The sequence below is a fragment of the Rhinolophus hipposideros genome (assembly GCF_964194185.1).
Source record: "Rhinolophus hipposideros genome assembly, chromosome: 7".
Classification (NCBI taxonomy): Eukaryota; Metazoa; Chordata; class Mammalia; order Chiroptera; family Rhinolophidae; genus Rhinolophus; species Rhinolophus hipposideros.
The window spans coordinates 48,194,296-48,220,649 of record NC_138053.1 but is presented as its reverse complement, the minus strand read 5'-3'; the positions used below and the strand labels follow the sequence as shown (position 1 = coordinate 48,220,649).

Here is a 26,354-nt window from a genome sequence, read left to right as displayed (position 1 = left end):
TGTGTAGTCCATTTTTATGCTACACAACATTGAGACGCTCAAACTGTTTTACAACTTAGTGTTACTTCTGAAGACCAAAAATAGTCCTATTTTACTAAACAGGATAATATAGCATTTTGCTTACATGTTCATTCCAGGCATTCCAGGGCCACCTAAAGCATTCAGTGGGGGTCTCATTGCACCTCCATAGTTCTGTAATGATAACCAAGGGTCAGACTACCACAAAACAAAAAAACAAAACCAAAGAGGAGGGGGGAAAGAAAGGAGAGCAGGTTAATGATTTCCCTACATAACTCCTGATTGGATAAGGCCTGTGCAATTCATTCTCTGAAGGGTCCACTCTTGTACTTTTGCTTCTATTTTAACAATTACTTGGGTTGCGTCTTTTAAAAACTACGTGAATATATAAGATCACTGGAGCATGTTAAGTGATTACGGTACAGTTGCAATAACAATATTTAATATATTTTTATTAATTTCCCAATATCTGTACAACAGTGAACTTTTAAAAATAAAACATTTCACAAATCAAAAACTGTTTTTAAAGAAAAGACTTAGTCAACATGTTTAAAATTGTCAGACCCAGAATGATTATATAGTCTAAAAAAAAAACCCCATGTGAACCCAACATAAGATACAACCTTCTGTTCATAAAATAATATATCCAACACAGAAATGCACTTATACAAATGTACAAAAATATATGAAAACTAAAGTACACTCAGAATATGTATGCATGAATTATATGATTCAAGAGGTTTCTGTGAATAACTATTATGTGCATTCAAATGATAAAAATATTTTAATGTTTTAACATGTATATCACATTAGCTTACTTTAGTTTCCATAAGGGTCAAAATATTAAATTTAACATTAGCATATTGATATATTTTGTCACTATCAATCACTTTTATGCTTGGTTTCATCTCTTCTTACTACTCTTTCAGTTTCCTTTTCCTGGCTACTTTTATTTTGCTAACTCTTTAAATGTTGCTTTCCCCCATGTTCTAACCACAGCATTCTGTGAATATTCTAAGAATAGTAATTCTTATTATTTCAATAAACACATATTTATGGGTTATTTTATCTCCTACCATTAGTTCAACAACTATATGTTAGGCATCCCAAATCTTTTATATTTGGTCATGATAGATTTCCCAAGCTCCTAGAAAACTCATATGTTGAAATTAACATGAGTTGTTTTCATCTGGATACCACTTCATGCTCAACATAACTAAAAGTCAACTGAATATTATCTTCTCATGACTGTTTTTTTCTACTGCCTTCCTCAGTCAGTTCTGTGGCATCACATCCACACAAAAGTCCAGGCTAAGAACTTCCAGGAGTTTTGATGTCTCCTCCTTGTCTTTCAATTCCTGTATCTAGTCAGTTACCACAAAGACTTATCTGTGAAATAGCTCTAGAAATAGAGCTCTCCTTCATATCACTAATCTTTGTCATTTACTGAAACTACTGTACTGTCTTAACTGGTCTCTCTGACTCAGCCTGTCCCCTCTCAAACTATTCTCCATACTGCCTCCAGAACTACGTTTCTAAAACTGAGTTCTCTTTGTGTCACTTAAAAGCCACGATGACCCACACTGCCTATCAACTGAAGACTAGACTGCTCAGCATAGTTCAGTGTGGTTAGTCACAGATCAGCCGGGCCTATATTTCCTGCCCTTGTTTCCCATAATTCTTACCTTCTTCCCTATCTCCCAACTACATCCTGCAGCCTACGCAATGTCCTGTGATTCAGAAACATTTACACTCATACTAACTCATCTGTGGTTGCCTTCTGTGTAGTAGGTGCTAAGATGACAAGGAAATATTTAATGAGAGAAAAGTCTGTTAACTGCAGAGAGTAAGCCGCAGTTTATAAATAAATTACCTGGCTACATGTTAGTCTCATTGTTTATTTCTTTTACTTTCAGGAAATTTTATTTTAACATCCAAATTTTGTGTGCTATAGGATAGTGGAAGGTTTCTAACCACATTTGAGTAGTTGTTAAAAGTAGAGCTATATCCCTGAATCTTTGGATTAAGCACAGTGGTGGCAGCAGCAGTATTAGCAAGGAGCCTCTGAGAAGCAAGTGTTTGGGAACAAAAACTCAATGGTAAAGTATAATAGAAATGCATCATAATGAAAGTCTCCTCCCGCAGTTTGGGTTATAGAAGATCTATGTTTTATTTTATCAAGTAAAACTTTAATTTTCCTGATAGCTCTGGACATAGAAAGACATTTGTTTGAATCTCTCTGTTGCCACCATCCCATTTCCTCTGCGCCTCTTTTTGTATGTGTGATCCTGGGCCAGTGATTCTCCCAATGATCCGCTCAACCTTAATTTTCTTATCTGCAATGTGACAATATCATTTCCCTTTTAAGCTTGTTGGAGGATAAAATAAAATCACACAAAACTCCTATCATAGTGCTTGGTGCATTAAAAATATGATACCTGGTGCTCGAAAATTATAGCTGCTAACTCTTTCTTGTCATTCTTAATAAGGGACCAACTTATTAAATGAGTTCTCTTTTCATCAGCTTCTCTTGAGCTCTCGACCCTAACAGAATTACTTTGCTGGTTTGTGTCATGACTCCCTGATAATGTATGCATATTTCTTTTCTAGATTTTTTTCTACTTCATAATAGGTTTTTTTATGTATCTGCATCTCCTGCTAAACAACAAGTAACTTGAAGGCAGAGTCTATTTTACTCATCTTTGTATACCTGGTGCTCAATTATCACAGGAAATGTGTAAGAAATTATCTAATACATAATATAACAGATTTACAAAATATTTTCATTTTGTAAATAATATGAAGCAAAAGGGAAACAGAAAGATAAGAAACAATAACAACTAGCTTTCCAAGTGCTGTCAACAAAGGCAGCACAGAAAGAGCTAATTTAGAATCACTGAATTTTAAAGCTGATGGCAGCTATACAATTCCATCTGGTTTAATCTCTCTCCCAATGCAATGTTCCTGACGAAATGGTTGTTCAGACTCTGCTTGGAAAGTTTATAAAGGGTTTTTCCATGATTGGGCAGTTTAATTTCTGGAAAGTTCTTCCTTATACTGAACTGAATTCTACCTCCTATCTTAGATTTGAAAATACAGAAATCAGTTTATTCTCTCTTTACATGAGAGCCCATCACGTATTTCCATCTCATAATTTCTCCACGTCAGATATCTGACTTGGAGAAATCATGGTATGTTTATACTTGTGTACAACTCATAAATCCTTTAGATTTCTAGAGGAACTAGAATTAGTAAGGTGGTCTTGATGAATTTTTCTGTTAATCATATGGCACTCACTGAGCATAAGAACACAGGCAATCTAAGTATATCTTAGCACAAAAGCAAGTAGAAAAATGACTTCAAATTTGGTATGAGGGAAGACATTTTTCTTGATTAGATAATTTTGCTTTTCTATTGAAAGGATACTGATATAAATTTTTAAAAATCATGTATTACCACTGAACTTAGATTTAAAATACATTAAAGGGTGGGAAAAAATATGCTAGGCTATGGAGCAAACTTGTATTTCTTCATCCACGTGGTATTTATTAATCACGTTTACTATGTTTGAAGCGTGTACTTTTTCTAAATTGGCATTATCTAAGAATCATTAGACAATATATATATTTCTTTGTTCTGGTAATTCAATTGTCCCAATAGATAACTCTGTTATCCATTTTTCCACACTGACCTTAAGCTCCAAAAATAATGAAAATAATATCTACGATAAGAATGAGATGTGTATTTTGTGCATAAAGCTAATGACAAGATTCCAGAGACTGTTTCTATAATTCTAGTACAAAAGAGCAGATGCATTCTGCTTTTGGATGGCATCTGTATGATTGATTTTCCTCTGACTTTGATGATCTCACATACATTTATATAGTGCATTTTTTTCATGTAATATGGTATCTCTGAAAAATTTGGTTATATGTGCTTCACGTTTCAATATAGTTGTTATATATATATATGTGTGTATATATATATATATATATATATATATATATATATATATATATATATATATAAAATATATATATATATAAAATTGCATGTTCGTTAGAAACTCTAAGGTCTAAGTTACATTATCTGGGTATTAGATTCTTAATTCTCTGATTCCTTTGGGCACACAGCAAAATATTAATTCAATTTTTAGAAAGTAGATACATGAAACAAACTCCTAAAATGCTCACGTACAACGCTATCCTTGGAAAGGATAAAGAAAATAAATTAATTCATTCTTTTAACCAGTATTATGATCTGCTAACCTCTGACCCATGAGGTAGAAATTTTAAATTCTGGATTTTGGGTTAGTTTCTTTGAAATATAACATTATAAAATTGATTTCTACCCCAAGAGACACACACAAAATATTTTAGCTAAAATAAGTGATATCCAGGAACAGCATACTTAAAAAATGTCACCAACAGCTAGAATAGGTTCAACCTTAGTATATACTTCTGGGAAATATTGATAGAGAAGTAGGCTAATATAGATATATACTGATAGCATTATGCTTGCTTAGTGAGACCCATTTTAATGTTTATTTTTAAATGGTTCTCCATTGTTTTCATATTTTATAAAGAAATACAGTTGTACAAAATAAATTGTCAATGGCATTCTCTGAAAGACTTTATAGAAATATATTTCATGTTGCTTACTCTAATATTTTTGATCAAAAGTTTATTTAACTTATGTTGGTTATCTTTTATAATAGTTTTATATATTTCCTTAATATAACTAAAATGCTAATAATTATCTTTTTATAATAATTTCTATAATGTATTTCTATGTAATGTATATTCTCAAATGTATTGAACACATCTATGATAGCACCTGTTAAAATACAGTTTGTTGTTAAATCAATTTGGACATGTCACAGATACTATGTTCTCAATAGACTAAAAACTATATTATATCACACCTTTAATACATATAACAAAAGCCAACAAATACTATAGTTTGTTTATATAAAATAAAGGCAAAAAACTCATCCTCTACTTTCTGCACTAATTATTTACCTGTGGTCCTAAGGGCACCATTCCTCTTGGAGGAGTCATTCTCTGCATTGGTCCACCCATATTTGGATGTCCTAAAAAAAAAGTATGAAGATATTAGCAATGTAATGAACATAAGTGCTAAACCAGAGACTAGCAGCCTCCTCTCTGCTTGGTGTTTAATTATTTTGTTTCTTATGTTATCACTGCCCTCACTATCATGCATAATTAAGAGTTAATTAAAAATATAACTCATTTGGCCATGTTATCTGCAAAAATTTAACTGGTATAATTATGAAAGATTTAATGAAGTAAAAATTTCTGTAAAAATATAAGATTTCCTTTGAGATTCTGCACAATTATTTCACTTTTACTTTCAGGTAATCACCTTGTTGTCGAGTTGGGTCCATTCCACTGGGAAGTAATGGCTGACTTCCTGGGACACCTCCAAGTGCCTAGTATATTTAGTAAAACAAAATTAAAAGCAATATTGTAAATATTTATAAAATCAGTGCTTTAATAATTCTCTTAAAATACCTATAATTACAGAATGGATTTTAGTATTTCATAAGACTTTTTTGTATGTGACATTTATAAATTTCATAGGTCTATATACCTAGTATTAGTTCTTAGTTCTAAAAAAAATTCTGTTTTGCCCATTTTGTGGCAAACAAACTAAGCATTTTGGGGGGGAAAAATAGAGGCAAAAATTGTATATTTTTCTCAGCATATAATTCCTTTCCTACAAATTACTAATTACTAAGTTCACTAAATTAAGTAATTTTGCTTCTTCAGTGTAAGCTCTCTGCTTCTACAGATTATTTTACTCATTTGGGATTGCAAGAGTAGGACTCAAACATCAAGGGGCCAATGAATATTTTTTGTAGTCACATTTTCCCTAAGAAACTATTTAGAAAAATAATATTCCAATTAAGTTCAAACAATTTGGCTGTATGGAGAAAGAGAACTAGAACTGAAAAAGATGGAGATCAAGGGTTTATTTATATAAGGTGAGATGCTGGATACATACTGAATTGCAACTTTTTACACTGTGTTTCCCCAAAAATAAGACCTATCCGGACAATCAGTTCTAATGTGTCTTTTGGAGCAAAAATTAATATAAGACGCGGTATTTATGTTATGTTATGCTATGTTATATTATAAAGACCCAGTCTTATAGTAAAATAAGATCGGGTCTTACATTAATTTTTGCTCCAAAAGACACAGTAGAGCTGATTGTCCAGCTAGGTCTTATTTTCAGGGAAACACGGTAGTCGTCTGAACAGCACTTAGAGCTGAAGAAAGCTATGAGCAATTTAAACCTTAAACATACATACACACATAATCCTGACAATAGGCAACAATTTCCATAAAGGTTCACTCAATTAATTTAAAGCAGGATAAATCTTATTTAATTAGTTAAAAATTTCAAATATTAAAAAAAGATATTAAGGAATTTCTATATTCAGATCAGAACTGTTTCTGTAATTGTCACTCTACTGTCACATGCAGTAGAGAGCTGCCATTTCTTATGCCATTTTTGTAATTATTTGAAATTTTTTTTTTGCTTAAAGCACACTCAATACATATTTATTGAGTTCCTACTATATGGCCTGTTCTCTGCTTACCTTTCCAGCCTAATTTGTTGCCGCTGCCACACTGACATTCTAATGTCCAAACTTCTTTCAGTTTGTTTTAAACTTATGCATTCAATCAACAATATCTAAATGCCAGCCATTAAAAACAAAACAAAATTAAAACTAAAACTAAGCTATCCTCTCCAGGATCTCAGCGACCCTTCGTGCCTATTGCTGACATGTCTTAGATCTCAGTTTAGGAATCACTTCCTAAAAAAATTCTTCCCTACAACCCCAGTCTGGTATAAGTTTTCCTTCTATTTCCTTTAAAATATGTACATATTTTTTTTAATTATAGAAAAATTACATAAACTGTATAATGAATTCCCATATACCCTGACATATATTGCCCAACTGTTAACATTTACCACATTTGTCCCCATCATCCTTTCGCCTTCTCTCTCTCTCTCATTTTATCGAAAGTCTTTTCCAGAACTACTTGAGGGCACGTTGCAGGCCTTATGCCTCCATCACTCCTAAGTACTACAGAATATAGCTCCCTAAACAAGGATATTCTCCGACATAACTACCATACAACTTCTCAAATCAGGAAATCAACAGTGATACGACACTACCACCAAGCCACAGACCACATTCAAATTTTGACATTTGTCTCAATAGTGTTTCTTTTTTCTTTCAGGGACCAGGACCTCATGAAACATATTGCATTTAGTTGTCACGGTTTTTCATGCTCCTCTAAGCAGTAATAATTCCTTAGCCTTTCCCTATCATGTCCTCAACAGTTTTAAAGAGAATGCGTTATTACATTCTAGAGGATGATCTTCTAATGTCTGTTTGTGACCCAGACTCAGGTCATATTTTCTAAGCAGGAATTCCACAGAAATGATGCTATGCTCTTTTCAGTGATCACAGTAGAGGGCACATGAAGTTGACTCATCCCATTATTGGTGATACTAACTTTTATCATCTGATTGTGTTGGGTGTCTGCCAGGTTTCCACACCATAAGATCATTATGTTTCCTCTTTGTAATTGATTACTTTTAGTATTAGAGCTATGCCAAGATTGTCAGTATCCCATTCGTCATCAACCCTTTGCCAACTTAACCAGTTGGATGTTGTTAGCATCCACTGATAACTCCTAAGCACTATAATCGTTACCAAGTGGATATATCCCGTGTCTATCATCCTTTCTCTGCTTGTTGGCATTCCACTATAAAGAAGAGCTTTCCCTTATTTATTTATTATTTAATTATTTAAGTATAAATCTATGGATTCCTATTATATTTAACGAATCATAATCAACCACTATCATCTATTTTAACATACAAATTATCCAAGATTTAGCCACTGGGAGGCTCCTCAAGTGGGTCTTATGTCCCTTTGGCATGTCCTCATTGTATGTGCAGCATTTCCTTACTGGCAAAAAATGTTCTAGGTTCATCTCATACTTTTTCTGGCCTAGCTCTGGAGTCAGTCTTTTCTCCAAAGGGCTCTTACTCCTTCTAGTGAATAACTATTCACACATCAAGATCTGGGTTCTCACAGTGTTCACTGTTAGTTGGGTATATTGCTTTTGGGCCTTCTCAGTAGACTCAGATCAAAAATCTACGTGTGTGTGTATATGCACACACCTATACATCTATGACTAATTCTTGCTCTCTCGTACATACACATACCATAAATTCCTACTCTCCAACACTAGTACCTCCAATTCCAATCCAAAACCTCAGGATTATTTTATCCTTTATCCTTTCTGTGTTTGTACTTTTCTCCAACAGTAAGAAACCTTTTATTATCGTCAATGTATTTTACTTATTTGCTCAACCAATGTATTTTTTGCTCAATATATAACCAATGTCACAACGACAATGGCCACTGCTTCTTTCTGTTACCTCTGTAGGACTCCTCCCTGCCTTCCTGAATGTCTTAGCATGCAAGGAAGGTAAAAGCTCTTTCTGTGCTTTTACAGGATCTTATACTACACTTTCACAGAACCTAAATATAATCATAGCTTGTTTTCTTTTCTGTATTTCCAACTGTATTTCAGACTGTAAGTTCTGAGAGAGTATGGACCCTATTTGTGTCTACTGGCTCAGAATAATAAATATTTATTGAAGGAATAAAAGGAATAGGATTTAGATTTGACAGTTTTATAAATCATCAATGATAAAATCATAAGAATGGAATAGACTTCAAAGGGTAAGGAGAAAAAAGGCCAAATATATAATTATTAATATTTAGAAATACCAAGAAGAGGTAGGTAAGGAAACTGAAATTGAATACGTATGAAATTAAGGAGAGGACTAAGACCAACATTTCAGAAAAAGTAAGGAGAGTTTCAAGAAGGAAGAAGTGGTCAATGCGCTGTCAAAAGTTATAAAGAAGTGAATTAGGAGTAAAATTGAAAATATATGATTAACCAACATTATCTTTAATTATGAGTTTGAGGTTCTTGCTTTTTAAGTCTCCACGTGGTTAAAGTTTTACATTCTCGACTTTGATTCTGAATTTCTATATCTCACTGGAGAAATAATAGTTTATCACTGGAAATCATTTTCAAAATTTTCCAAACGAATTTTAAAGCCAAATACAACATTTTGCTTTTTCTTCTTTATCTTGGAATATCAGAACAATCATGTCTTTCTCTGTTTCTATTCATCATTTAAAAATATAGCATAATCCTGCAGAAATTTTGATCAATGTCAAGTTGTCTTTCAAAATGAGTGTCTTTATCTAAATTTAACTTTTGGTCACCAGTATTTGTCTTTTAAAGTAAGTAAAATCCTAACTTTTAAAATCTTTCATCAGTTCTGGGATGACCAGATTATGGTTTTGTGCATTAACAAGGGCATAATGACTGCATTCCTTACCTTTAATGCTGGGGGAGGAGACCCCACAAATTTATACACCTTGTAGTTGATATTATTTTCATATTTTTTAACGTTATATGTGTTCTATTCAGACTTGTTTTACTAGTCACAAATTTTGGCATACATTCTTTGTTCCATAAAAAAATCTTCACTATGGCAGAGAAAATAACACTAACAATGAGGGTTCTTAATGATAACAAACATAATATCAACAATAATATACACTTGTGAGCCAGCATATTTGTGCTAGGAATTGTACTAAGCTCTTTATATTTATTATTTCATTCGATGCTTACAACAATATTTTGAAATTATTAATTCTTTTTGATTATGAGAAACTGGGGTTTAATGCATAGGTATTTGTTAATTTGTCCATGGTTATACCAGTGGTAGGTAGTAAAGCCAGTGCTTCAAATCAGATCATCATACTCCAAAAGTTCTAAAAGACAAGCCTTAAATTCTAGAATTTAAAACAGATGAAATAATACAAAATTGAATTAAAACAGAAATAATTAAATGGAGAAATGTCTTACTGCGGGAATGAATTCTTTAGTTTACAAAGGATTCATCATATAATGCGAATGCTGAGCCCCTGTAGGAACTTAAGATTCTGGTGTATATTTCCTTGACTATCATTTTATAGACTACTTATAGAGACTAAATGCTCACCGATGATGAAAAAATAGTGAATTTATCAATGCTTTTATGATATAACCCAGGCACCAATTTTGATCTACCCAAATTTTTAATGAGTCTCCTCAATGATCAAGAAAATTTAGAATTAGAAGGGATTTTAGAAATACCTTAGTGCACTCTCATTTTACTGGTGAAAAAAAAAAAAAAATCAAGGGCCAGAAAAGTGAAGTGACTTGCTCACAGTCATACATTATTGGGCATTGCTGGCATTTGAATCTAAGACACTTAACACAATTGAGGTCCTTTCAACATCATTTCCTTTTTTTTTTTTTTCTGTAAAAAGGCAGTATCAACAGAAAAGGTATTAAAATACAGAAATGTTACATTCAGTGTAGGAAGGTATTTGTCTTCAAAGCACAGCTCACCATTTGACATTTGTATTTACTTATTTTTCTTTTTTCTATATCTCAACCACTGTAACTGTATTAATACAGTAGCCCTTTTTCACATGGGGCTAGTTAAACTTAAATTAAGATTAATAGAGCTAAAATTTTGGCTCCTTAGTCACTCCGGCCATATTTCTAGTACTCAAAGGTGCTCCAAGTACGATAAAGCTACCGCATATGACAGTGTAGTTACAGAACATTTCTATCATCGCAGAAAGTTCTCTTGGGCAGTGCGGCATTACAACGCCAGATCCACAAGGAGATTTTCTTCAGTTTGTTCACTGATGCTGCTCCACATCTGGAATTGTGTCTGGCACATAGTAAACCTCAACAGATATTTTCTGAATCATTGAATATTTCTAATAAGAGATTTTATATAGTTCTATGAAATTTCTAATCAAATACATGGAAATGCACTTTTTTTTTTTTTGTATTGGCTTATACCCAGAAAGGGTATATCTGTGACAAAATGGCTATAAATAATGAAATATGTTTTGTCAAAAGTAGTAAACATTGTACCAAAAAGCTCTATATAATTATAACTTAAATTGAGTTAAGAGTGCACAGCATTCACTATATAAACTTTTCTTATTTGGGGAAGGAGAATGAATTTATTTTTTGTCAGACACTGAATTTGTTAATTTCTTTTCTACAATGGTAGAAAATAATTGGAAAAGACATATATCCGGGATATACTCATAATTCAAATTTATAAAGAAATTCAAATTTATAAAGAAATAATATATTTTTGTGTTTCATTGGATTTAAAATAGTAAATACATTAATAGTGTAATTATCACTAAGACATAAAAAAAAATATGGACATCCCAGTTGACAGGAAGGGATATGCTGAATTGGCAAAAACAGCTACTTTATGCTTTCATTATTAAACACTAATTTATATTAAACAGGTATAACATATTTAATTTTTAAAGTTAGCGATTTGCTGTCATCATCCTCCTTACAATTTTAGTTATAAGACTTCTACTATTTACTCAATGTAGAACATATTTCTCTTTATACAGCTGAAGTCTTTCTCTTATGTTTACATATTGTTATCATTAAATAAAAGTCAATTTCTACATGTGAAAAAATTTACAAGGATAGAAGATTATTGGTGAAGGACATGCTAAATGTAAATAGTGTTTATCCGGAATAAGAGAACATGTGAAAAAGAGTAAGTATATAGTTTGTTTAAAATACATTGGTTATATTGGGGATATCGTAAATTCATTTCAGTATACAAGTAAATGTCCCAACAACCTTATTTTCTGCTCAAATTCCTACTGATTTTTTTCCCTATTTGAAAGTGATAAAGAAAAGTCTTTTTAAGATTTGCCTATCCTCAGCATCCACTATTTTTTTCCTTTTATCATGTAAAAATTGTATGTTCAATATTAATAAAGGAAATCTTATATAGGAATAACCAGAATAAAATATCTGTACTTTTAATTATCTATGTATATAATTAACTAATAATATACTTCTCTAACCACAAATGAAATAATTGCTCAATGCAAACTTTAAAAAAATACAGAATAAAAAACACACTCATCACCCTACCACCAAGAAATAAAGGATATGGTCCTTACAGTCTTTTTGACAAGTATGTCTGTACGGAGAGGGGTATATGCGTGGGGTAAATTCTCTGTATGTACAGTGATATGGCAAAGGGGATGGACTATATATGTTTTGGCCCTTCTTTTTCATATTTGGTAATAGATCATAAACATTTTATCATATCAATAAATTTAATTCGATAGCATGCTTTTCAATAGCTGCATAGTATCTCAGTTTATTTAACCACTCATCTATTTTTGGACAAATACCTTTGAGAATTTCAGGAAGATAGATGTAATGTACGTTTAGAATACCAAAATCAGCTTTAGAAAATAAAGGGATCAACAGCATTAACTATGTGTTATTTTAATTCACATACTTGTTGACAGTTTTAGGAATGGTTAGAAATAGAGCATAAATTCTCAAAATTCTTTGGAATCAATAAATTAACAGTTTATTCTTGGTGTCACTTATTAACAGTCTGCATTTCTAGCTGCCTTGGTTCCGGCAGCACAGCGTTGAATGAATATTATGAATGTTTTGGATGAGACATTTTATCTGAGAAGGATAAAGACCTGCTTACTCCAGATTACGGATTCTACATCAATGACCCACTCTGACAGTTCAACCGATTCCAGTGTAAAATGGTGGAATCAAAAACACTTTTGGATTTAACTTCTGTGTTTCACATGTTCTTTCATATATATTTATTCTTTGCTATATTGTAGTTTTGTAATTTGATTTTCCTTTCATCATTTTAGAGAAAATTACCCCTTCGTATATTTTTTGGTATAATGATATTTTATACTACATACCAAATACCCAGTCCTACGAATACACAAACAGTATAAACCATTGTGGATGTAGTCCAGAGCCATGAAAACCATCTTAGAACTTAAATTAAAATCTATAGTCTAATTATTAATAATTATAAATTATAAAGGATCTGTTTATTAAAGGAATGTTTACTAACATTCACAATGACTAGTCAACACCAGTGAAGAGGTATTTCACTTTTTATTTTCTGAGATACAATCTATCAACAAAACAAAATTTCATTAGTTTGTGGTCATTTTAAATGAAAATAAACAAAAAAAATTTTAGCATATTTTTCTGCATATATCATTTGAATTAATCACCAAGAACAGTTTTGCCAGTTCTGCTTTAATGACCATATAATGAAATTGAAGAACCATTTTGTGGTTTGAAAGGGTCATGCTCCTAAAAAAGGTTAAACATTTCCTAAGACAATATGCTCATACTATTAACACAACTAATTTGCTCAGAAAATTATTTTTAAAAATAACATAAATGTAAATTATTGTAAATTTGAAAGTTACATGTTTGAATTAATGAAGTTTAACTATATACCTGTTAGTGGGGACAAAAAAGAGCTACTCATAGAAGAGCACAATTGTTTTAAAATTTGCAGACTGTTTAAAATTCTTGAGGAAAAAGAGCCTGCATCATAACACTTTATTACCGTTAACTTTTTAATTGTGTCTTTTAAAAATCCAAAGGCATTATAAACTTGTTCTTTAAAAAAATTTCAAACAATCTAGATTTTTAGTTCCACATTCCCACAACCAACCCACTTCGTTTCCTAAAAGTGTGTCTTTCATTTTGCCAGTCTTTAATCGATATGGAACCTAGTGTAGTATCTTATACAAAACAGAGATTTCAACAATGTCAAAAGGATGGAACTCTAATAATTCCATCATATTTTCACAACTGACATGGAATATGTGAAGCGAAAAAAATTCTACCAATACACTTGTGCAAGAAATTCACATTTCCCTATTTCAGATTCTCAGAAAACTCTTGCATCTATGTAATATACAAAACTATGGTTAGGATGTCTGAAACACCATGAAGACTCCAATAAAAGTAAAGTTCTCTCCTGGGGGTGAATGTGGGGCTGTACGCACTAGAAGCAGAGAACACCAGGAAACTGGGACACTTAAAGGACAATGCATAATTTCAGTAAGAGCTGGGAGAGGAGAAGCAGACTCTGTTGCTATCAAATGTGTTAGTAAGTGCAACTTTCTTCCATTTTTGGTCAGAACGGAAGCAGAAAGAGAATAAGAACGAAAGAGAGAATTTATTGTGATAACAGGTTTACTTTAAATCCTGGAAAATGCTGAGGTATACAAATAATAGAATTAAAGAAAGTGACGAAACAATGATCTTGACATAAACATTCCATTTGGTTAAGCATTTATGTCTTATGTACTATACACAGGTACGTTATCTGTATCCTAAAACTAAACTATAAACTCCTTGCAAGTAAAAACTGTGCTTTGTTCACTTTAGCAAATAAACATTTATGGTATTGATCAAAAACTAAGGACAAAAGTTCATGAAATCTCAGAGCTCTTGTAGGTAAAAAAAAGGTTGGAAGATCTATTGTTAATAATTTCTTTATTAATAGATCAAATCTTTCTAGAAGCAGCTAATAATATGCCTAATATGCTAATATAATTGGGCAAAGTTGATATGAAAGCTAGAGCCATGATATTGAAAATACATAAAAATAAACCAAACTGTGTTCATAGAAAATTCTATTGCCATCCTTTAAATGAGAATATAATTGGCATTTACCAAAATTATGCATATTTAAAAATTAGGTTCAAAGTACATGATGGACTCCAAGGGTCAGCAAACTTTTTTCTATAACGATCCAGAGAGTGAATATTTTAGGGTTGCAGGCCATATACGGTCTCTATCATGACCACTCAAATCTTATATCACAGTGTAAAAGAAACCATAGATAATACATAAATGAATTGAGTGTGGCCGTGTTCCAATAAAACTTTATTTACAAAAACAGTCAGCCAACCTATGGACTGTAGTTTGCCAACTCTTGAAGTAGATTATATATTGTTAGAAGCAGCATTAAATGGAAGATAGAAAAAATAATTTAACATTTTTATAGGTAAGAAATATTTGTGACATTTTTAAGATCTTTATTAATTCTTCAAAAACAAAAACAAAACAAAACAAAACAAAACAAAAGAAAACGTAAATAGCACATAAATCTTACCTGGTTAGGTATCCTCAATGGGGGCCTTGGACCTCCAGGGTACCGAGGAGACATAAAAGGCTATTGAAATAAAACAAACAAATAAACAAAATAAAACAAAACAAAAAAGAGCACAATGTAAAATGCATATCTGAAAATAAACTGCATTAAAAATTTTTAGAATTATATAAAACATAAATCAATTTACTTCCTTATGTGGCTGCTTTCAGTAAACTAAATGCTTTTAAGAAAAACTACCATTGTATTTCACTTTTTGAAGAATATCTGGAAAATTTTCCAAAGAAAATATAAAAACATCAAAGATGGCCAAAGCAACTACAGCAAAAGTTTTTTAAAATGTGAATTATTATTAAGATAATGATACCCACCCAGTTGGCAAAAAAAAAAAAAAAAAAAAAAAAAAAAATTTAGGCAACTGAATCTTAGTACTAAGTAGGTTTACTGGCTACATCATTATACGAATGGGGTTCTAAGCATAACTTTGACTAAGTTATCAGGTGTGGTTATCAATTTCCTTTAATAACTTTAAAGTCCCCAAATTTCTTCACCTTTACTTCCATAGCTCTGTTTAAAATGGTAAAAAAAAAATAAAAATTATTTTCCCAGAGTCATTATGGTTAAAAGAGATTTGGCTTTCCTTGATCAAGGTTTTGGTATGATTCAAAATTGATTAAAAATTTTAAAGCTGAAATTTCTTTGCATATTTTGAGCCTAGCAGATTATGAGGTGTGTAAAATAGTCTTATATTAAAACGCAAGTCAATTTATCTTATTAGATAAATCAGAAGCTAAGATATGTTCACTCTCAGTCCAAGAACTGTTTGAAAAATAACCTATAAGCATCATTTTAGTGATAGTCTAATGTTGAGTGGAAAGAGAATAGTTTTGATCACTCAGATTTGGGCACCAATTTTTTTGAAATTATTCCTAAAATTATTCAAAATTCAAAATATAATTTTTATTATATTTTTCTATAAACTATATAAAAATAGTATGTTTGTTCAATTACATCATAATAAATAATTTACTTAAATGTAAGATTATTCCTTACATGGAATATAAGCAAATTATCAGTTCTAAAGGTTTGAATTTGTAAAGTAAAATATTAAGAATAAATTAATATAAATTAAGAATCAACTTAACAAATGCTTGAGGAAGCCAAATCTATAGTACTTTACATAATTAAATTTCACATTCATAATGTATTTTCTGTAAACATTTTTAGAAATTAGGCCTGTAGTTTATGGCTACATATATTTTCCACGCCTATTTTTAAACAGCATCTGAAGAATAAAATCCTAACAAATTTATACTGTGTAGACATTTCCTATAATATCTTTTGGAGGCTTTGGACAAACCAATAAGACAAAATTTAGAATTCAGCATGCAATTTGGCTTTTTGTCACTGTGATCTTGTATGATAATGTATTCCCAGGAGATCATTTTAAATGTACAGAAACAGTGGATTATTCAGGTAATACTGTCACCTCCAGCTGATAAAACTTAAGTGGATTTTCCAAGTTTACATTTAAAAAATGCTTAGTTTACACATAATCTGATCAAAGTTGTCTCTCTTTTATCATTTCTGAAACTGTAAACTGCACTAATTTGTTAGGTATACTGCCAACTAGAAACTTATCCCAATACTCGCACTCCCTCTGCTATTTTCCTAATTAGCTAATTTCATTTATGAAACTGTCTTTTTAAATCCTGGACTCACTTAAAAAATATAATAATTAAATACTGGTTTTAGAATGGTTGCCTTTCTTTCACCAAGTGATGTTTTATGACATATTCACTAATTCAAAGTATAATTTCAACTTAGGTTTTGAAACATGGAGAAATAAACATAGGTTACCAATAAATGCTCTTTGAAATAGAATGTGAGATAGAAATTATGTTAAAAATATTACTAAATACCAAATGCTGAGATAAGCATTGAGATGTGCCTTATTTGAAATGGAGCATGTGAGATTTGCACAATCTCTGAATGTAAAATGATGCTATAGTGTTGGTTTAATGAACTATTTGAAAAGAGAATTTTTTTCTGTAATCGATGGCATTGTGAATAAACGTATTTTAATGAGATGCCCTACTCTCTTATCTGACTGTGAGGCCTCATCAAGGGACTGCTGAGAGGGAGAAGCAGTACAGTGGTAGCTGGGATCCTGCAGGTCCTGACAGAATAAGCTTGGGAGAGAGACAGAGTCTCTCTTTAGTTTTAATCTTGTATGTCCTCCTCTAAGAAGTCCAATTTATGTTTTTTGGGCAAAAAAATGGAAAACCACTTATTAATTCCAATCTACAGCTATATATTTAAAGCAAAAAATGACAAAAATCTAGTTAATTTAGACAAAAAAATCTACTACTTTTCACTAAAATACAAAGATTTCTATGGGTAAAGCATTTTTAATATCAAGTTAGTGCTGTTCTAACATAAACTCTTAATATTCAGATTGATCTTCACCTTAAGTTATCTAGTTAACTACGTAGGTCCTCAACCGCCTACATGTTGGGGCACAGACACAACAACAGAACCCAAAAGTTTGCATACTAGCAACTGAGAATATTCTGTATGAATATTTGTACTTCATTATTCAGAAGTCAATTTGCTTTTAAATATAATTTAAGATGTTCACTGCAGCTTTATTTACGGTGGCCAAGACATGGAAACAATGAAAGTATCCTTCAATAGATGACTGGAATACACAAAGGAATACTACTTGGCCATAAGAAAAAATGAAATAGGACCATTTGTGACAACATGGATGGATCCTGAGATTATTATGCTGAGCAAAATAAATCAGACAAAAAAAGTCAAGAACCATATGATTTCACTGATATGTGGGATATAAAACTGAAAGCAACAAAGAAAGAAAGCAACAAACAAAGAAACAAAAACTCATAGACACAGACAATAGTTTAGTAGTTACCAGAGGGAAAGGGAGGAGGGTGGTAAATGAGGGTAAAGGGGATCAAATATATGGTGATGGAAGGAGAACTGACTCTGGGTGGTGAACACACAATGTGATACATAGATGATGTATTACACTTGAAACCTATGTAATTTTACTAATCATTGTCACCCCAATGAATTTTAATTTAAAAAAGATACTAAAACAAATTTAAATTCTTTTGTAGTAAAATACGAATCTGCCTAAAAGATTACCTACTAGTAATATAAAGTACATCTATTGAGAGACATGTAAGAGCACTCTGCATCAATAACTTCCAAAAGAACAGGTTCTTCAAGAGTCCTTAACTATGAAATGGGCTTACTCTTTATAGTTGGGGCGAAAAACACCTTTTAAATAGCTTGGGCATTAAAATATTTGCCTGAAGGTGTCATGATGGTGAGTCAATATATTAACTGGAAAGTCTTCCCCTGAAAAAGTTATTTATAATGTGTGTACAAAAAAACATTTGACTAAGAGTCAAAGGTCTGGATTCTAGCTTTTGCACCACCAATAATTAGCAGAGGGGCCCTGAGCAAATACCTTTCAAGCCTTTAGTTTTCTCAACCTTAAAATGATGGAGTTAGTCCAGATGATCTCTAAAGTCCCTTAGAAAAATCAACAAAATAAAAACCCATGCTTATGTGTTAATTATTCCCAGCATTACCCTTAAGTATAAATATTAGTTCATTGTAAATATCTATAAGTATTTAAAATATATTGGGTGGGGTGGGAGGTAGGGATATGATCATAACCTCCTAAGGCACAAACCATCTTTATCAAGGAGCTGGAGAAACTTATTTCCATGTTTTCCAGAGAAAAAGGAAAACCTAGTTAAAGAAAAACCAAAACAAAACTTCAACAAACAATTATGCTCTTTGTTCAGATCAAAGGTCATCTGGGAGAATAAAGAAGTTGCACTTAATGATTAAAAGGTATGTTAGAGATGCGTTCATTCAACAAATATTTATTAAACACCTACAAAGGCATTGTTCTATTGGTTGGACATATCAGTGAATAAAGCAGATAAAGATCATACTGCCCTCTGCTTAGGATTTTTCAAGGTTCACAATCTTGTAATAAATAGGAGGAACAATTTTCGGGAAAAATTGTTTTCTACTATCAGTCCACTAATCTGGAACAAATAGAATGTTCTCTTCACCAAATGGCAAGTATCAATAAAAACCTCAATCTGGTGCCTACCCTCAAAAGTCATATTACATCATCCCTACTTGATAGAACATGTAGTGCTATGAATGACTGAAAATCAAGGTTATGCTATTAAAAAAGTTTTCGAAATTAGACAAAACTCAGGGAGTAAGATTCTTTATAAGATAAATCAAGTAGCACAGTAAGCACTGTGACATATGGAAACTACATTTATAGGCATAAATTCTTATTTCTACATGTTTCAGCTGTGTGCCCAGAATGAATGGGATAACCCAAATAGAAAGAAATAAAAAACATACAAAGCCAGAAAATCAAAAAATATTTGGTGACTAAATGAAAACAAAACAAAAAACAAACAAAAAAAAACACCTCACAGAAATACAAATCAAGAGTCCAGCTCATTTCCTCCAAGTAGTCTTTTAGAGAAATGATCATACCATTTAGAAAAATAATTTATTTAAGTATAAATGTCATTCACTTTTAAAAGATTATTGTTTTCCATTATATCAAGAATTACTCATGGAAATCGAACTTCCGCTTTTCCTAATTTCTCTTTTAAAGAGAGTTTTTCCTTTCTTCTTTGCCCTTTCTGCTAATGGAAAGTATTAGTTTCCCTCTTCTTATTTGGTCTTTCATAAGCCCTTAAGTGTTTTATCTCAATTCCCTAAGAATTAGAAGAGGTGAGCTGTTTCTCTTTTCTCACTCTAGTTAAAGGTGGATTGCTCAGTCCAATTTTTTCTTTCTCTGAAGATCCCAACTGCTCCTCCACAAAGGAATTGTTTCATAAATAATTTACCAATACTGGAATCACAGGTGATAAAAACCATTTTAAACCCTAACTTCTTTTATTATCTACAAGATCAAACTGAACATCTTAAATGACACATTGCTCAAATGTTGTTAACTTTGTTAATATTTTCTAACATTAATATTTTCTAAAAAAAAAAACAACCTATAAATATGATTTATCAATACCAGAATATCTCTGCTTCTTGAGATTACTCTGTACTCTCCTTTCTCAGCCCAGTACATTTCTATTAATCCTCCAAAGGCCAGTTTAAATGTCACTTCCTCTTTAAAGAATCTCTCTAGGCTCCTTTCCTTCTACTTCCTTAACACTTTGTTCATGCCATTATCATAGAGGATTTATTAATATGTGCCTTGATGTGTACAAAACACATTTCAGAGGAAAGAACAGAAAAACTGTATCAGCGCAATTACCTTAATGTGAGGCTTCAAAATGTAATTAATACATAAAATTGGTATTTCTTAGAATCATTAAAATTGATGTAGCAATGCACACATCACCTTATATCTTATTTTAAATATTTCACTATGGTTTTAGAAACTCTTTAAATCTTTGTCTTTAAGAATAAATTGATAAGAAAGAAAATTTTCAATCATTAAAAAATAAAGGTTTCTTTAAAATGCCAATCATTTAAGCATTTTCTATATACCATATTTTATTTTATGAGCATAATTTAGAACATATTAATGGTGAAGAGAATAATAAGGCTCACTTCTTTAGAGTGGGTAAATGTAGCATTCAGTTTACATTTCTGAAAATTTAGATGTCTGAAGTATATTCTAGGATATGTAATTACATATAGGACTTACGTAACTCAAAGTAACTGAACTTTTTTGAGGACAAAATTATTCTTGTGAAACTTACTTCTATTTAAAAAAAAATAATAGCTTTCTAAATGACCTAAAGAAATACTACACAATTACTGAGTTTAAGAAAATGTAAACATACAAAACAAGACTTACAGAATTTTATTCGAATATGCTTTTTTGACATTTTTACTTTTTAGAATTTTACTTTTTAGTTTACTAGTTCAAACTCCTTATTTTATGTAAAACAAAACCAAAGACCAACTCTCTTAACTATCAGTTTTGTTACCACTGTAACATCCTGCTACAGTAATATATTTATAGAATAGAGGCAGGTACACATATTTCACTCTCATGACCAACTAACCACAAATAAATTGCCAGCCCGGGCACTTCTGCCGAGGCCCCCTTGCAACTCTGCAATCACTCAATGTAGAATTCTTTACCCTTGCTATTACTCAACCATGAAAAGCCGAAAAGGTAATGGTATTTCAGGTAAGCAAGTTAATTTGCATAGAGAGCACTAATTAGCATGTGATCTTGATTCATTTGACTAAAAGAAATGTGACACTGAAATAAATTACTAAGCTTTATCTCTCTTTTCTTGAACATGTTTGGTAGAATTCTGATACTATATATAGTCTTTAGTCTATTTGTATTTTTCAAGTCAAACGCTAATAGGGAATAGTAGAAGTAGAAGATGGTTGGGGAATGGTAGTAAACGGAACAGCATCATCGTTATAATCAAAGTGTTCATTATAATGTGATGGCTTATAATGAGGTTCATGAGGAAGGGAAGGAAGCACTTAGCACATTCTGAGAGAACACACAGAGTGCTTTCGATAAATATTTGGTTGATTCCATAGCTGGCTCATTGACTGAGAGAATGAATAACACTGATGGAAGACTCTAAGGACCAGGAAAAGATGTAATAAAGCTTGGTTCTCTTGTATAAAATCTCACCTGACCAATTTATTGTTGAAAATATTGTCTTGTTAAAAAATAGATAGTATCTATTGATACTGTAAAGAGTAAGCCACAGTATTGGCATAATATATCCGGTTTCCTAGGGAGAAAATGCTTACAAAATATGTATATGCTTTCAGAAATAGGATCAATTATATCTTCCAGAGGACCTAGTAAAAGTAGGCAATGAACAAAGTGTTGGGGATCCTAAGAAGATACGGAGTTAATTACAATATCCATATCAACAACAAGGAAGAGAACTTATATTTAGATGACTATTCTCTTCTACTGCTTTCCAGGTTTCTCTTACTATTTCTGGGGTGTCAGAGTTAAAAATAATAATTCTTAAGCAGTTTTACAGAGTAGCAGTATTTAGTAAACACTCTTTGGTATAAAAGAAGGTCAGGTTAATATATACATGACGTTGCAAAGAAACTGAGTTTTTCTGAAGCACAGACCAGCCATGAGAACTACTAACAATTCCATACGGTGGCTTATCTCTCAGTTGTTTGTCTCCTAAAGTGCCACGTTTATACATGGGACACTAGTCTTTTTAGACTGATATGTATTTAAGAAACCTATAATTCTTAGGTTTCAGAAACAACATATTTCAGCTGAAGGGGATCAAATTTTGCCACCCCAAAATATGCCTCTTAAAGATATTGATTCTCTTAAGCTGGTTATTTTTAAGAAACCAAGACTCAGGAAGAACCTTTGACCTCCCCCTGTCTAAAAAAATTAGATTAGAGGACCTGCTTCAGGAAGGGAGCTTTCATCATATGTAACAGTAGTTTTAATATGAACTAGTGTGTGATGGGGAGGAACCGCCCGGCTCCTTTGATCAAAGTCCCCTCTGTGTCCCCTTGTTAACCATGGCCCGGTGAACATCTGTTTCACAAACATTTGCTTTCCTATCTCAGTGTGACTTGCCTTCCTCCACTTCGAAGTCTCAAACCACCCCCACCCCTTTCTCCTTAGTTCAAGAGGACAAATAACCTCCACTGCCTGATTGGTCCTTGGGTCCCCTATTCTTATGGAACCCACATATGTACGTACGTAGTAAATTTGGTAATTTTCATCTGTTAATCTGTCTCGTGTCCATTTGATTATTAGACCAGTCAGAAGAACTAACAGGGAAAAGAAATGTTCCCTACCCCACATAGCTTATGTATTTTCTTTCCTTTAAGAAAAGGCTCAGTATTTGAGTAAGAAAATTAAACATTCTGTTTTTTTAACATCAAATTGTCTTTAACACATAACCCTCTTTAGTCCAAAAATCTGTTAGAAAATGGTTGTTTGCCAAAAAAGTAATCTGCTTCTACCTACTTTTAGGCAAAAACAGAAAGTACAAAGGATATATGTATGTATGTATGTATATATGTATGTATGTATGTATATACGTATGTATGTAAATATGTATGTCTATCTATCTATCTATCTATCTATCTATCTATCTATCTATCTATCTACAGCCTGAAAACATATGGGTTATCTTCAGTAATTAGTTAATTATATAAAGACCAAATATGTACCTTACTTGGTCTTGTAAAGACATGACTTTAGACAGATTTAATCTTTCTACTGATATATATATACACATATTTTTTTAAATTAAAGTTTATTGGGGTGACAACTATTAATAAAGTTACACAGATTTCAAGTGTACAATTCTGTATTACATCATCTATAAATCCCAATGTGTGTTCACCACCCAGAGTCAGTTCTTCCATCACCATATATTTGATCCCCTTTATCCTCATCTACCACCCCTGTCCACCCTGACCTTCTGTTAACCACTAAACTATTGTCTGTGTCTGTGAGTTTTTGTTTCTACTGATATTTTTGATGTACTGTTTTAAAATTATTCTAGACTCTTTCAAAGGAAAAACACTCAAATATAATTTTAGAAAATGAAAAATATGGCAAGTTATGTTTATTTATATACAGTCCTGGAAAGGTAATACAAATAGATTCACTGTAAGATTTAACCAAAAGCATAAACATTCTTTTAAAAACTCAATATTATTTTTTATTCTTTCTGTGTCCATATTTTTAGTTTCAATTCTCTCTACTGTACATGATTTTCCTATATAGATTGCTATTCTCTATTTTGCTATTCTTACTTCACATAGACAAAAATCTTTTTTTTCTTAAATATGTTAAGTTTCTTAAAGTCACATGCTACTGAGAACATTATTTTGAAAAGTCATTACAGAATATTGTGACTTCAGCATTTCATTTTAGCCATCTTATATATAGTAAGAACATTCATATATTTTTTGTATTTTAAATTCCATGAGATGCTTCATGAGTTTTCTTCATGAATTTTTCTGTAGAAAAGTAATGAAGCATAAATTATGCATCAAATGAATTTCGTCAAAGTTACTTTACAATTCATATATCTTAATTGGTTTAGTTTCTTTTCTGTTTTTCATGAAATTCTCCATCAGACATTACTGACACCCCAGTGGATAAGACACTCTTGATTAACACATTTTAATTCCAACTAGTATTAAACTAATTTAGCTCACAAAATGACATACTTGTGCTGGCATATTCTGCTGATAAGCATAAATATGTAGTCTATCTCTCATACATCATAGATATTCTATCATCATCAACACTTAATTAAAATAACTCACATAAAAATTGTAAAGTATTAACAGATCCAGTTTCCTAGATGCTATTTTGGCAAGGCTAATCCAATTCAGCACAGAGTTATAAGTAGGTTGATTCTTTTGATATGGATTTAGTCTAAGCATCAAAATTGCTCATTTATATTATGGGCCTTTTCAATAAGATTCTGCTTCTCAAGCTTTCATTACTAGATATACATGTGTGGCAACAGACTTGTAGATTGTGAATGGGGACTATGCTAGCTTTGGTTAAGTCTTACAAACTATAAAAGTGTCAATAACATTCTATAAAAAACTTTAATAATTTGTTTATATCAACTTATAGTCACAAACACACACACTTTGTTGGGTTTTTTTTGGTGTTTGTGAGGCAGGTAGCTGGAGTCCTATGTAAGTCGAATCTGGCTCTGTGCTGTCTCCTACTACTGATCTAAGTTACACGGACAGATCCTAGTGTATTAAAAAAAAGCACAATGGGTATGAAAATAAGTATTTGAGATTTATAATTTAGGATAAATTATCAGCTGACTCAACCAAAAAAGGAGCTAAAACATTTTTTATAAGGCATTCTTAATTCCTCATTAAAGAGTGCAAAAGTATTCCCTTCTTTGTTTCCCCCTATTTTATATTCATATTTCTGAAACAGAAACTGGTTTCAGATGAGAGTGAGACAAGTACTTTAATTTACCTAAATGTAAATTTTGCAAAAAAAAAAAAAAATGCTGTTTTGTTTTGACCCTTCCAGTATCTTGATATGCTAGGGAAGTTTCTACTGATGAGGCAATAGTCCTTTCAAATTCACTTGCAAAGTTAACATTAAGAAACTGGCCTACGGGATTGGTCTTCTGATACAAGTAGCAGATTATACATATTTTTACTTTGTTTAGAAATTAAATTACACTCTCATATTCACTTGGTTACTTACTTGTAAACATGAAGTGTGTACTTAAAATTACTTAACTTATTTCTAAACTATATAAAATAGTCTTTCTATAGAACATATTTTTACATAATTTATTAATGTACCAAAAAATCCTTTGAAACGACAGCTTACTAATTTGGCTAATGCTAAAAAGTATAAAAATAAGCAAGATGAGAGAATTCAAATTGCACAAACTAAAGTTATTTCTCCATCTCCAATTTTAAATATGCATTTTGGAATACATGTGTCTTAAATAGGTACATGTACATAATAAAATTTATAAGACAAATTCAAATGGAAAAACATTTACAGACCAAAGGTATTTGTAATCTCAGAGATCATTTATAGAACATAAAGATGACAGAAAACAGATAATATTCACATTTGCAAGCATTCTAAGTAATTCATTCTGTTTTATTCTCTTGATCAGCATCCTATTGTGCACAAAGGATATGGGATTACTCTTGCCTGGCGTTATAACTTATATAACTTACAAGACGATACCTGACTGCTGGGTAGAATGGATGATACCTGGCAATAGCCTATACATCCTCTCTTCCCACAGGTGCCTCAGAGCTGTTTTCTTTGTCCCTCTGTGGAGATGAGCCCTTTACAAAATCCAACACTTCACTCCCAGCAGTGTTTCTTTGACCTCCCCCTCTCCTCCCTCCAGCTACTGCCTCCTTTCTCTTTCCCTTTAGAGCAAAACTCTGAGAGTTGGGCATACTCGATGACACCAGTTTCTTTCTTCCCAGTTTTTCCTGAATCCACTTTTATGAGGTGTTTCCCCCGTATCGTTCCATCAAAACTGCTTTATCAAGGCCATCAATGAACTTCTTGTTAAATCCAGTGGTCAACTGTCAGTCCTCAACCAATGTGAACTATCAGCGGCATTTGACACAGCTGATCATTTCTCCCTTCCTTG

The 26,354-nt window shown here is 31.9% G+C and overlaps 1 protein-coding gene across 8 annotated transcripts in view; it reads right to left on the bottom strand.

Moving 5' to 3' along the window:
* SSBP2 (single stranded DNA binding protein 2) overlaps window positions 1-26,354 on the bottom strand; it is a 275,284-nt gene that overhangs the window by 47,810 nt on the left and 201,120 nt on the right. For 4 of the 8 annotated variants that reach the window (XR_013993682.1, XM_081054230.1, XM_081054232.1 and 1 more), the window contains 4 exons: window positions 15,169-15,228; window positions 5,404-5,470; window positions 5,040-5,110; window positions 125-216 (listed from right to left, as the gene is read on the bottom strand). Coding sequence is in view for 7 of the 8 variants with exons in the window: in XM_081054230.1 (XP_080910356.1) it covers window positions 125-216; window positions 5,040-5,110; window positions 5,404-5,470; window positions 15,169-15,228 (290 nt within the window). In the remaining variant the exon portion in view is untranslated. The remainder of the gene's footprint in view (window positions 1-124; window positions 217-5,039; window positions 5,111-5,403; window positions 5,471-15,168; window positions 15,229-26,354) is intronic. The other 4 variants (XM_081054234.1, XM_081054231.1, XM_081054235.1 and 1 more) reach the window with 1 other exon arrangement.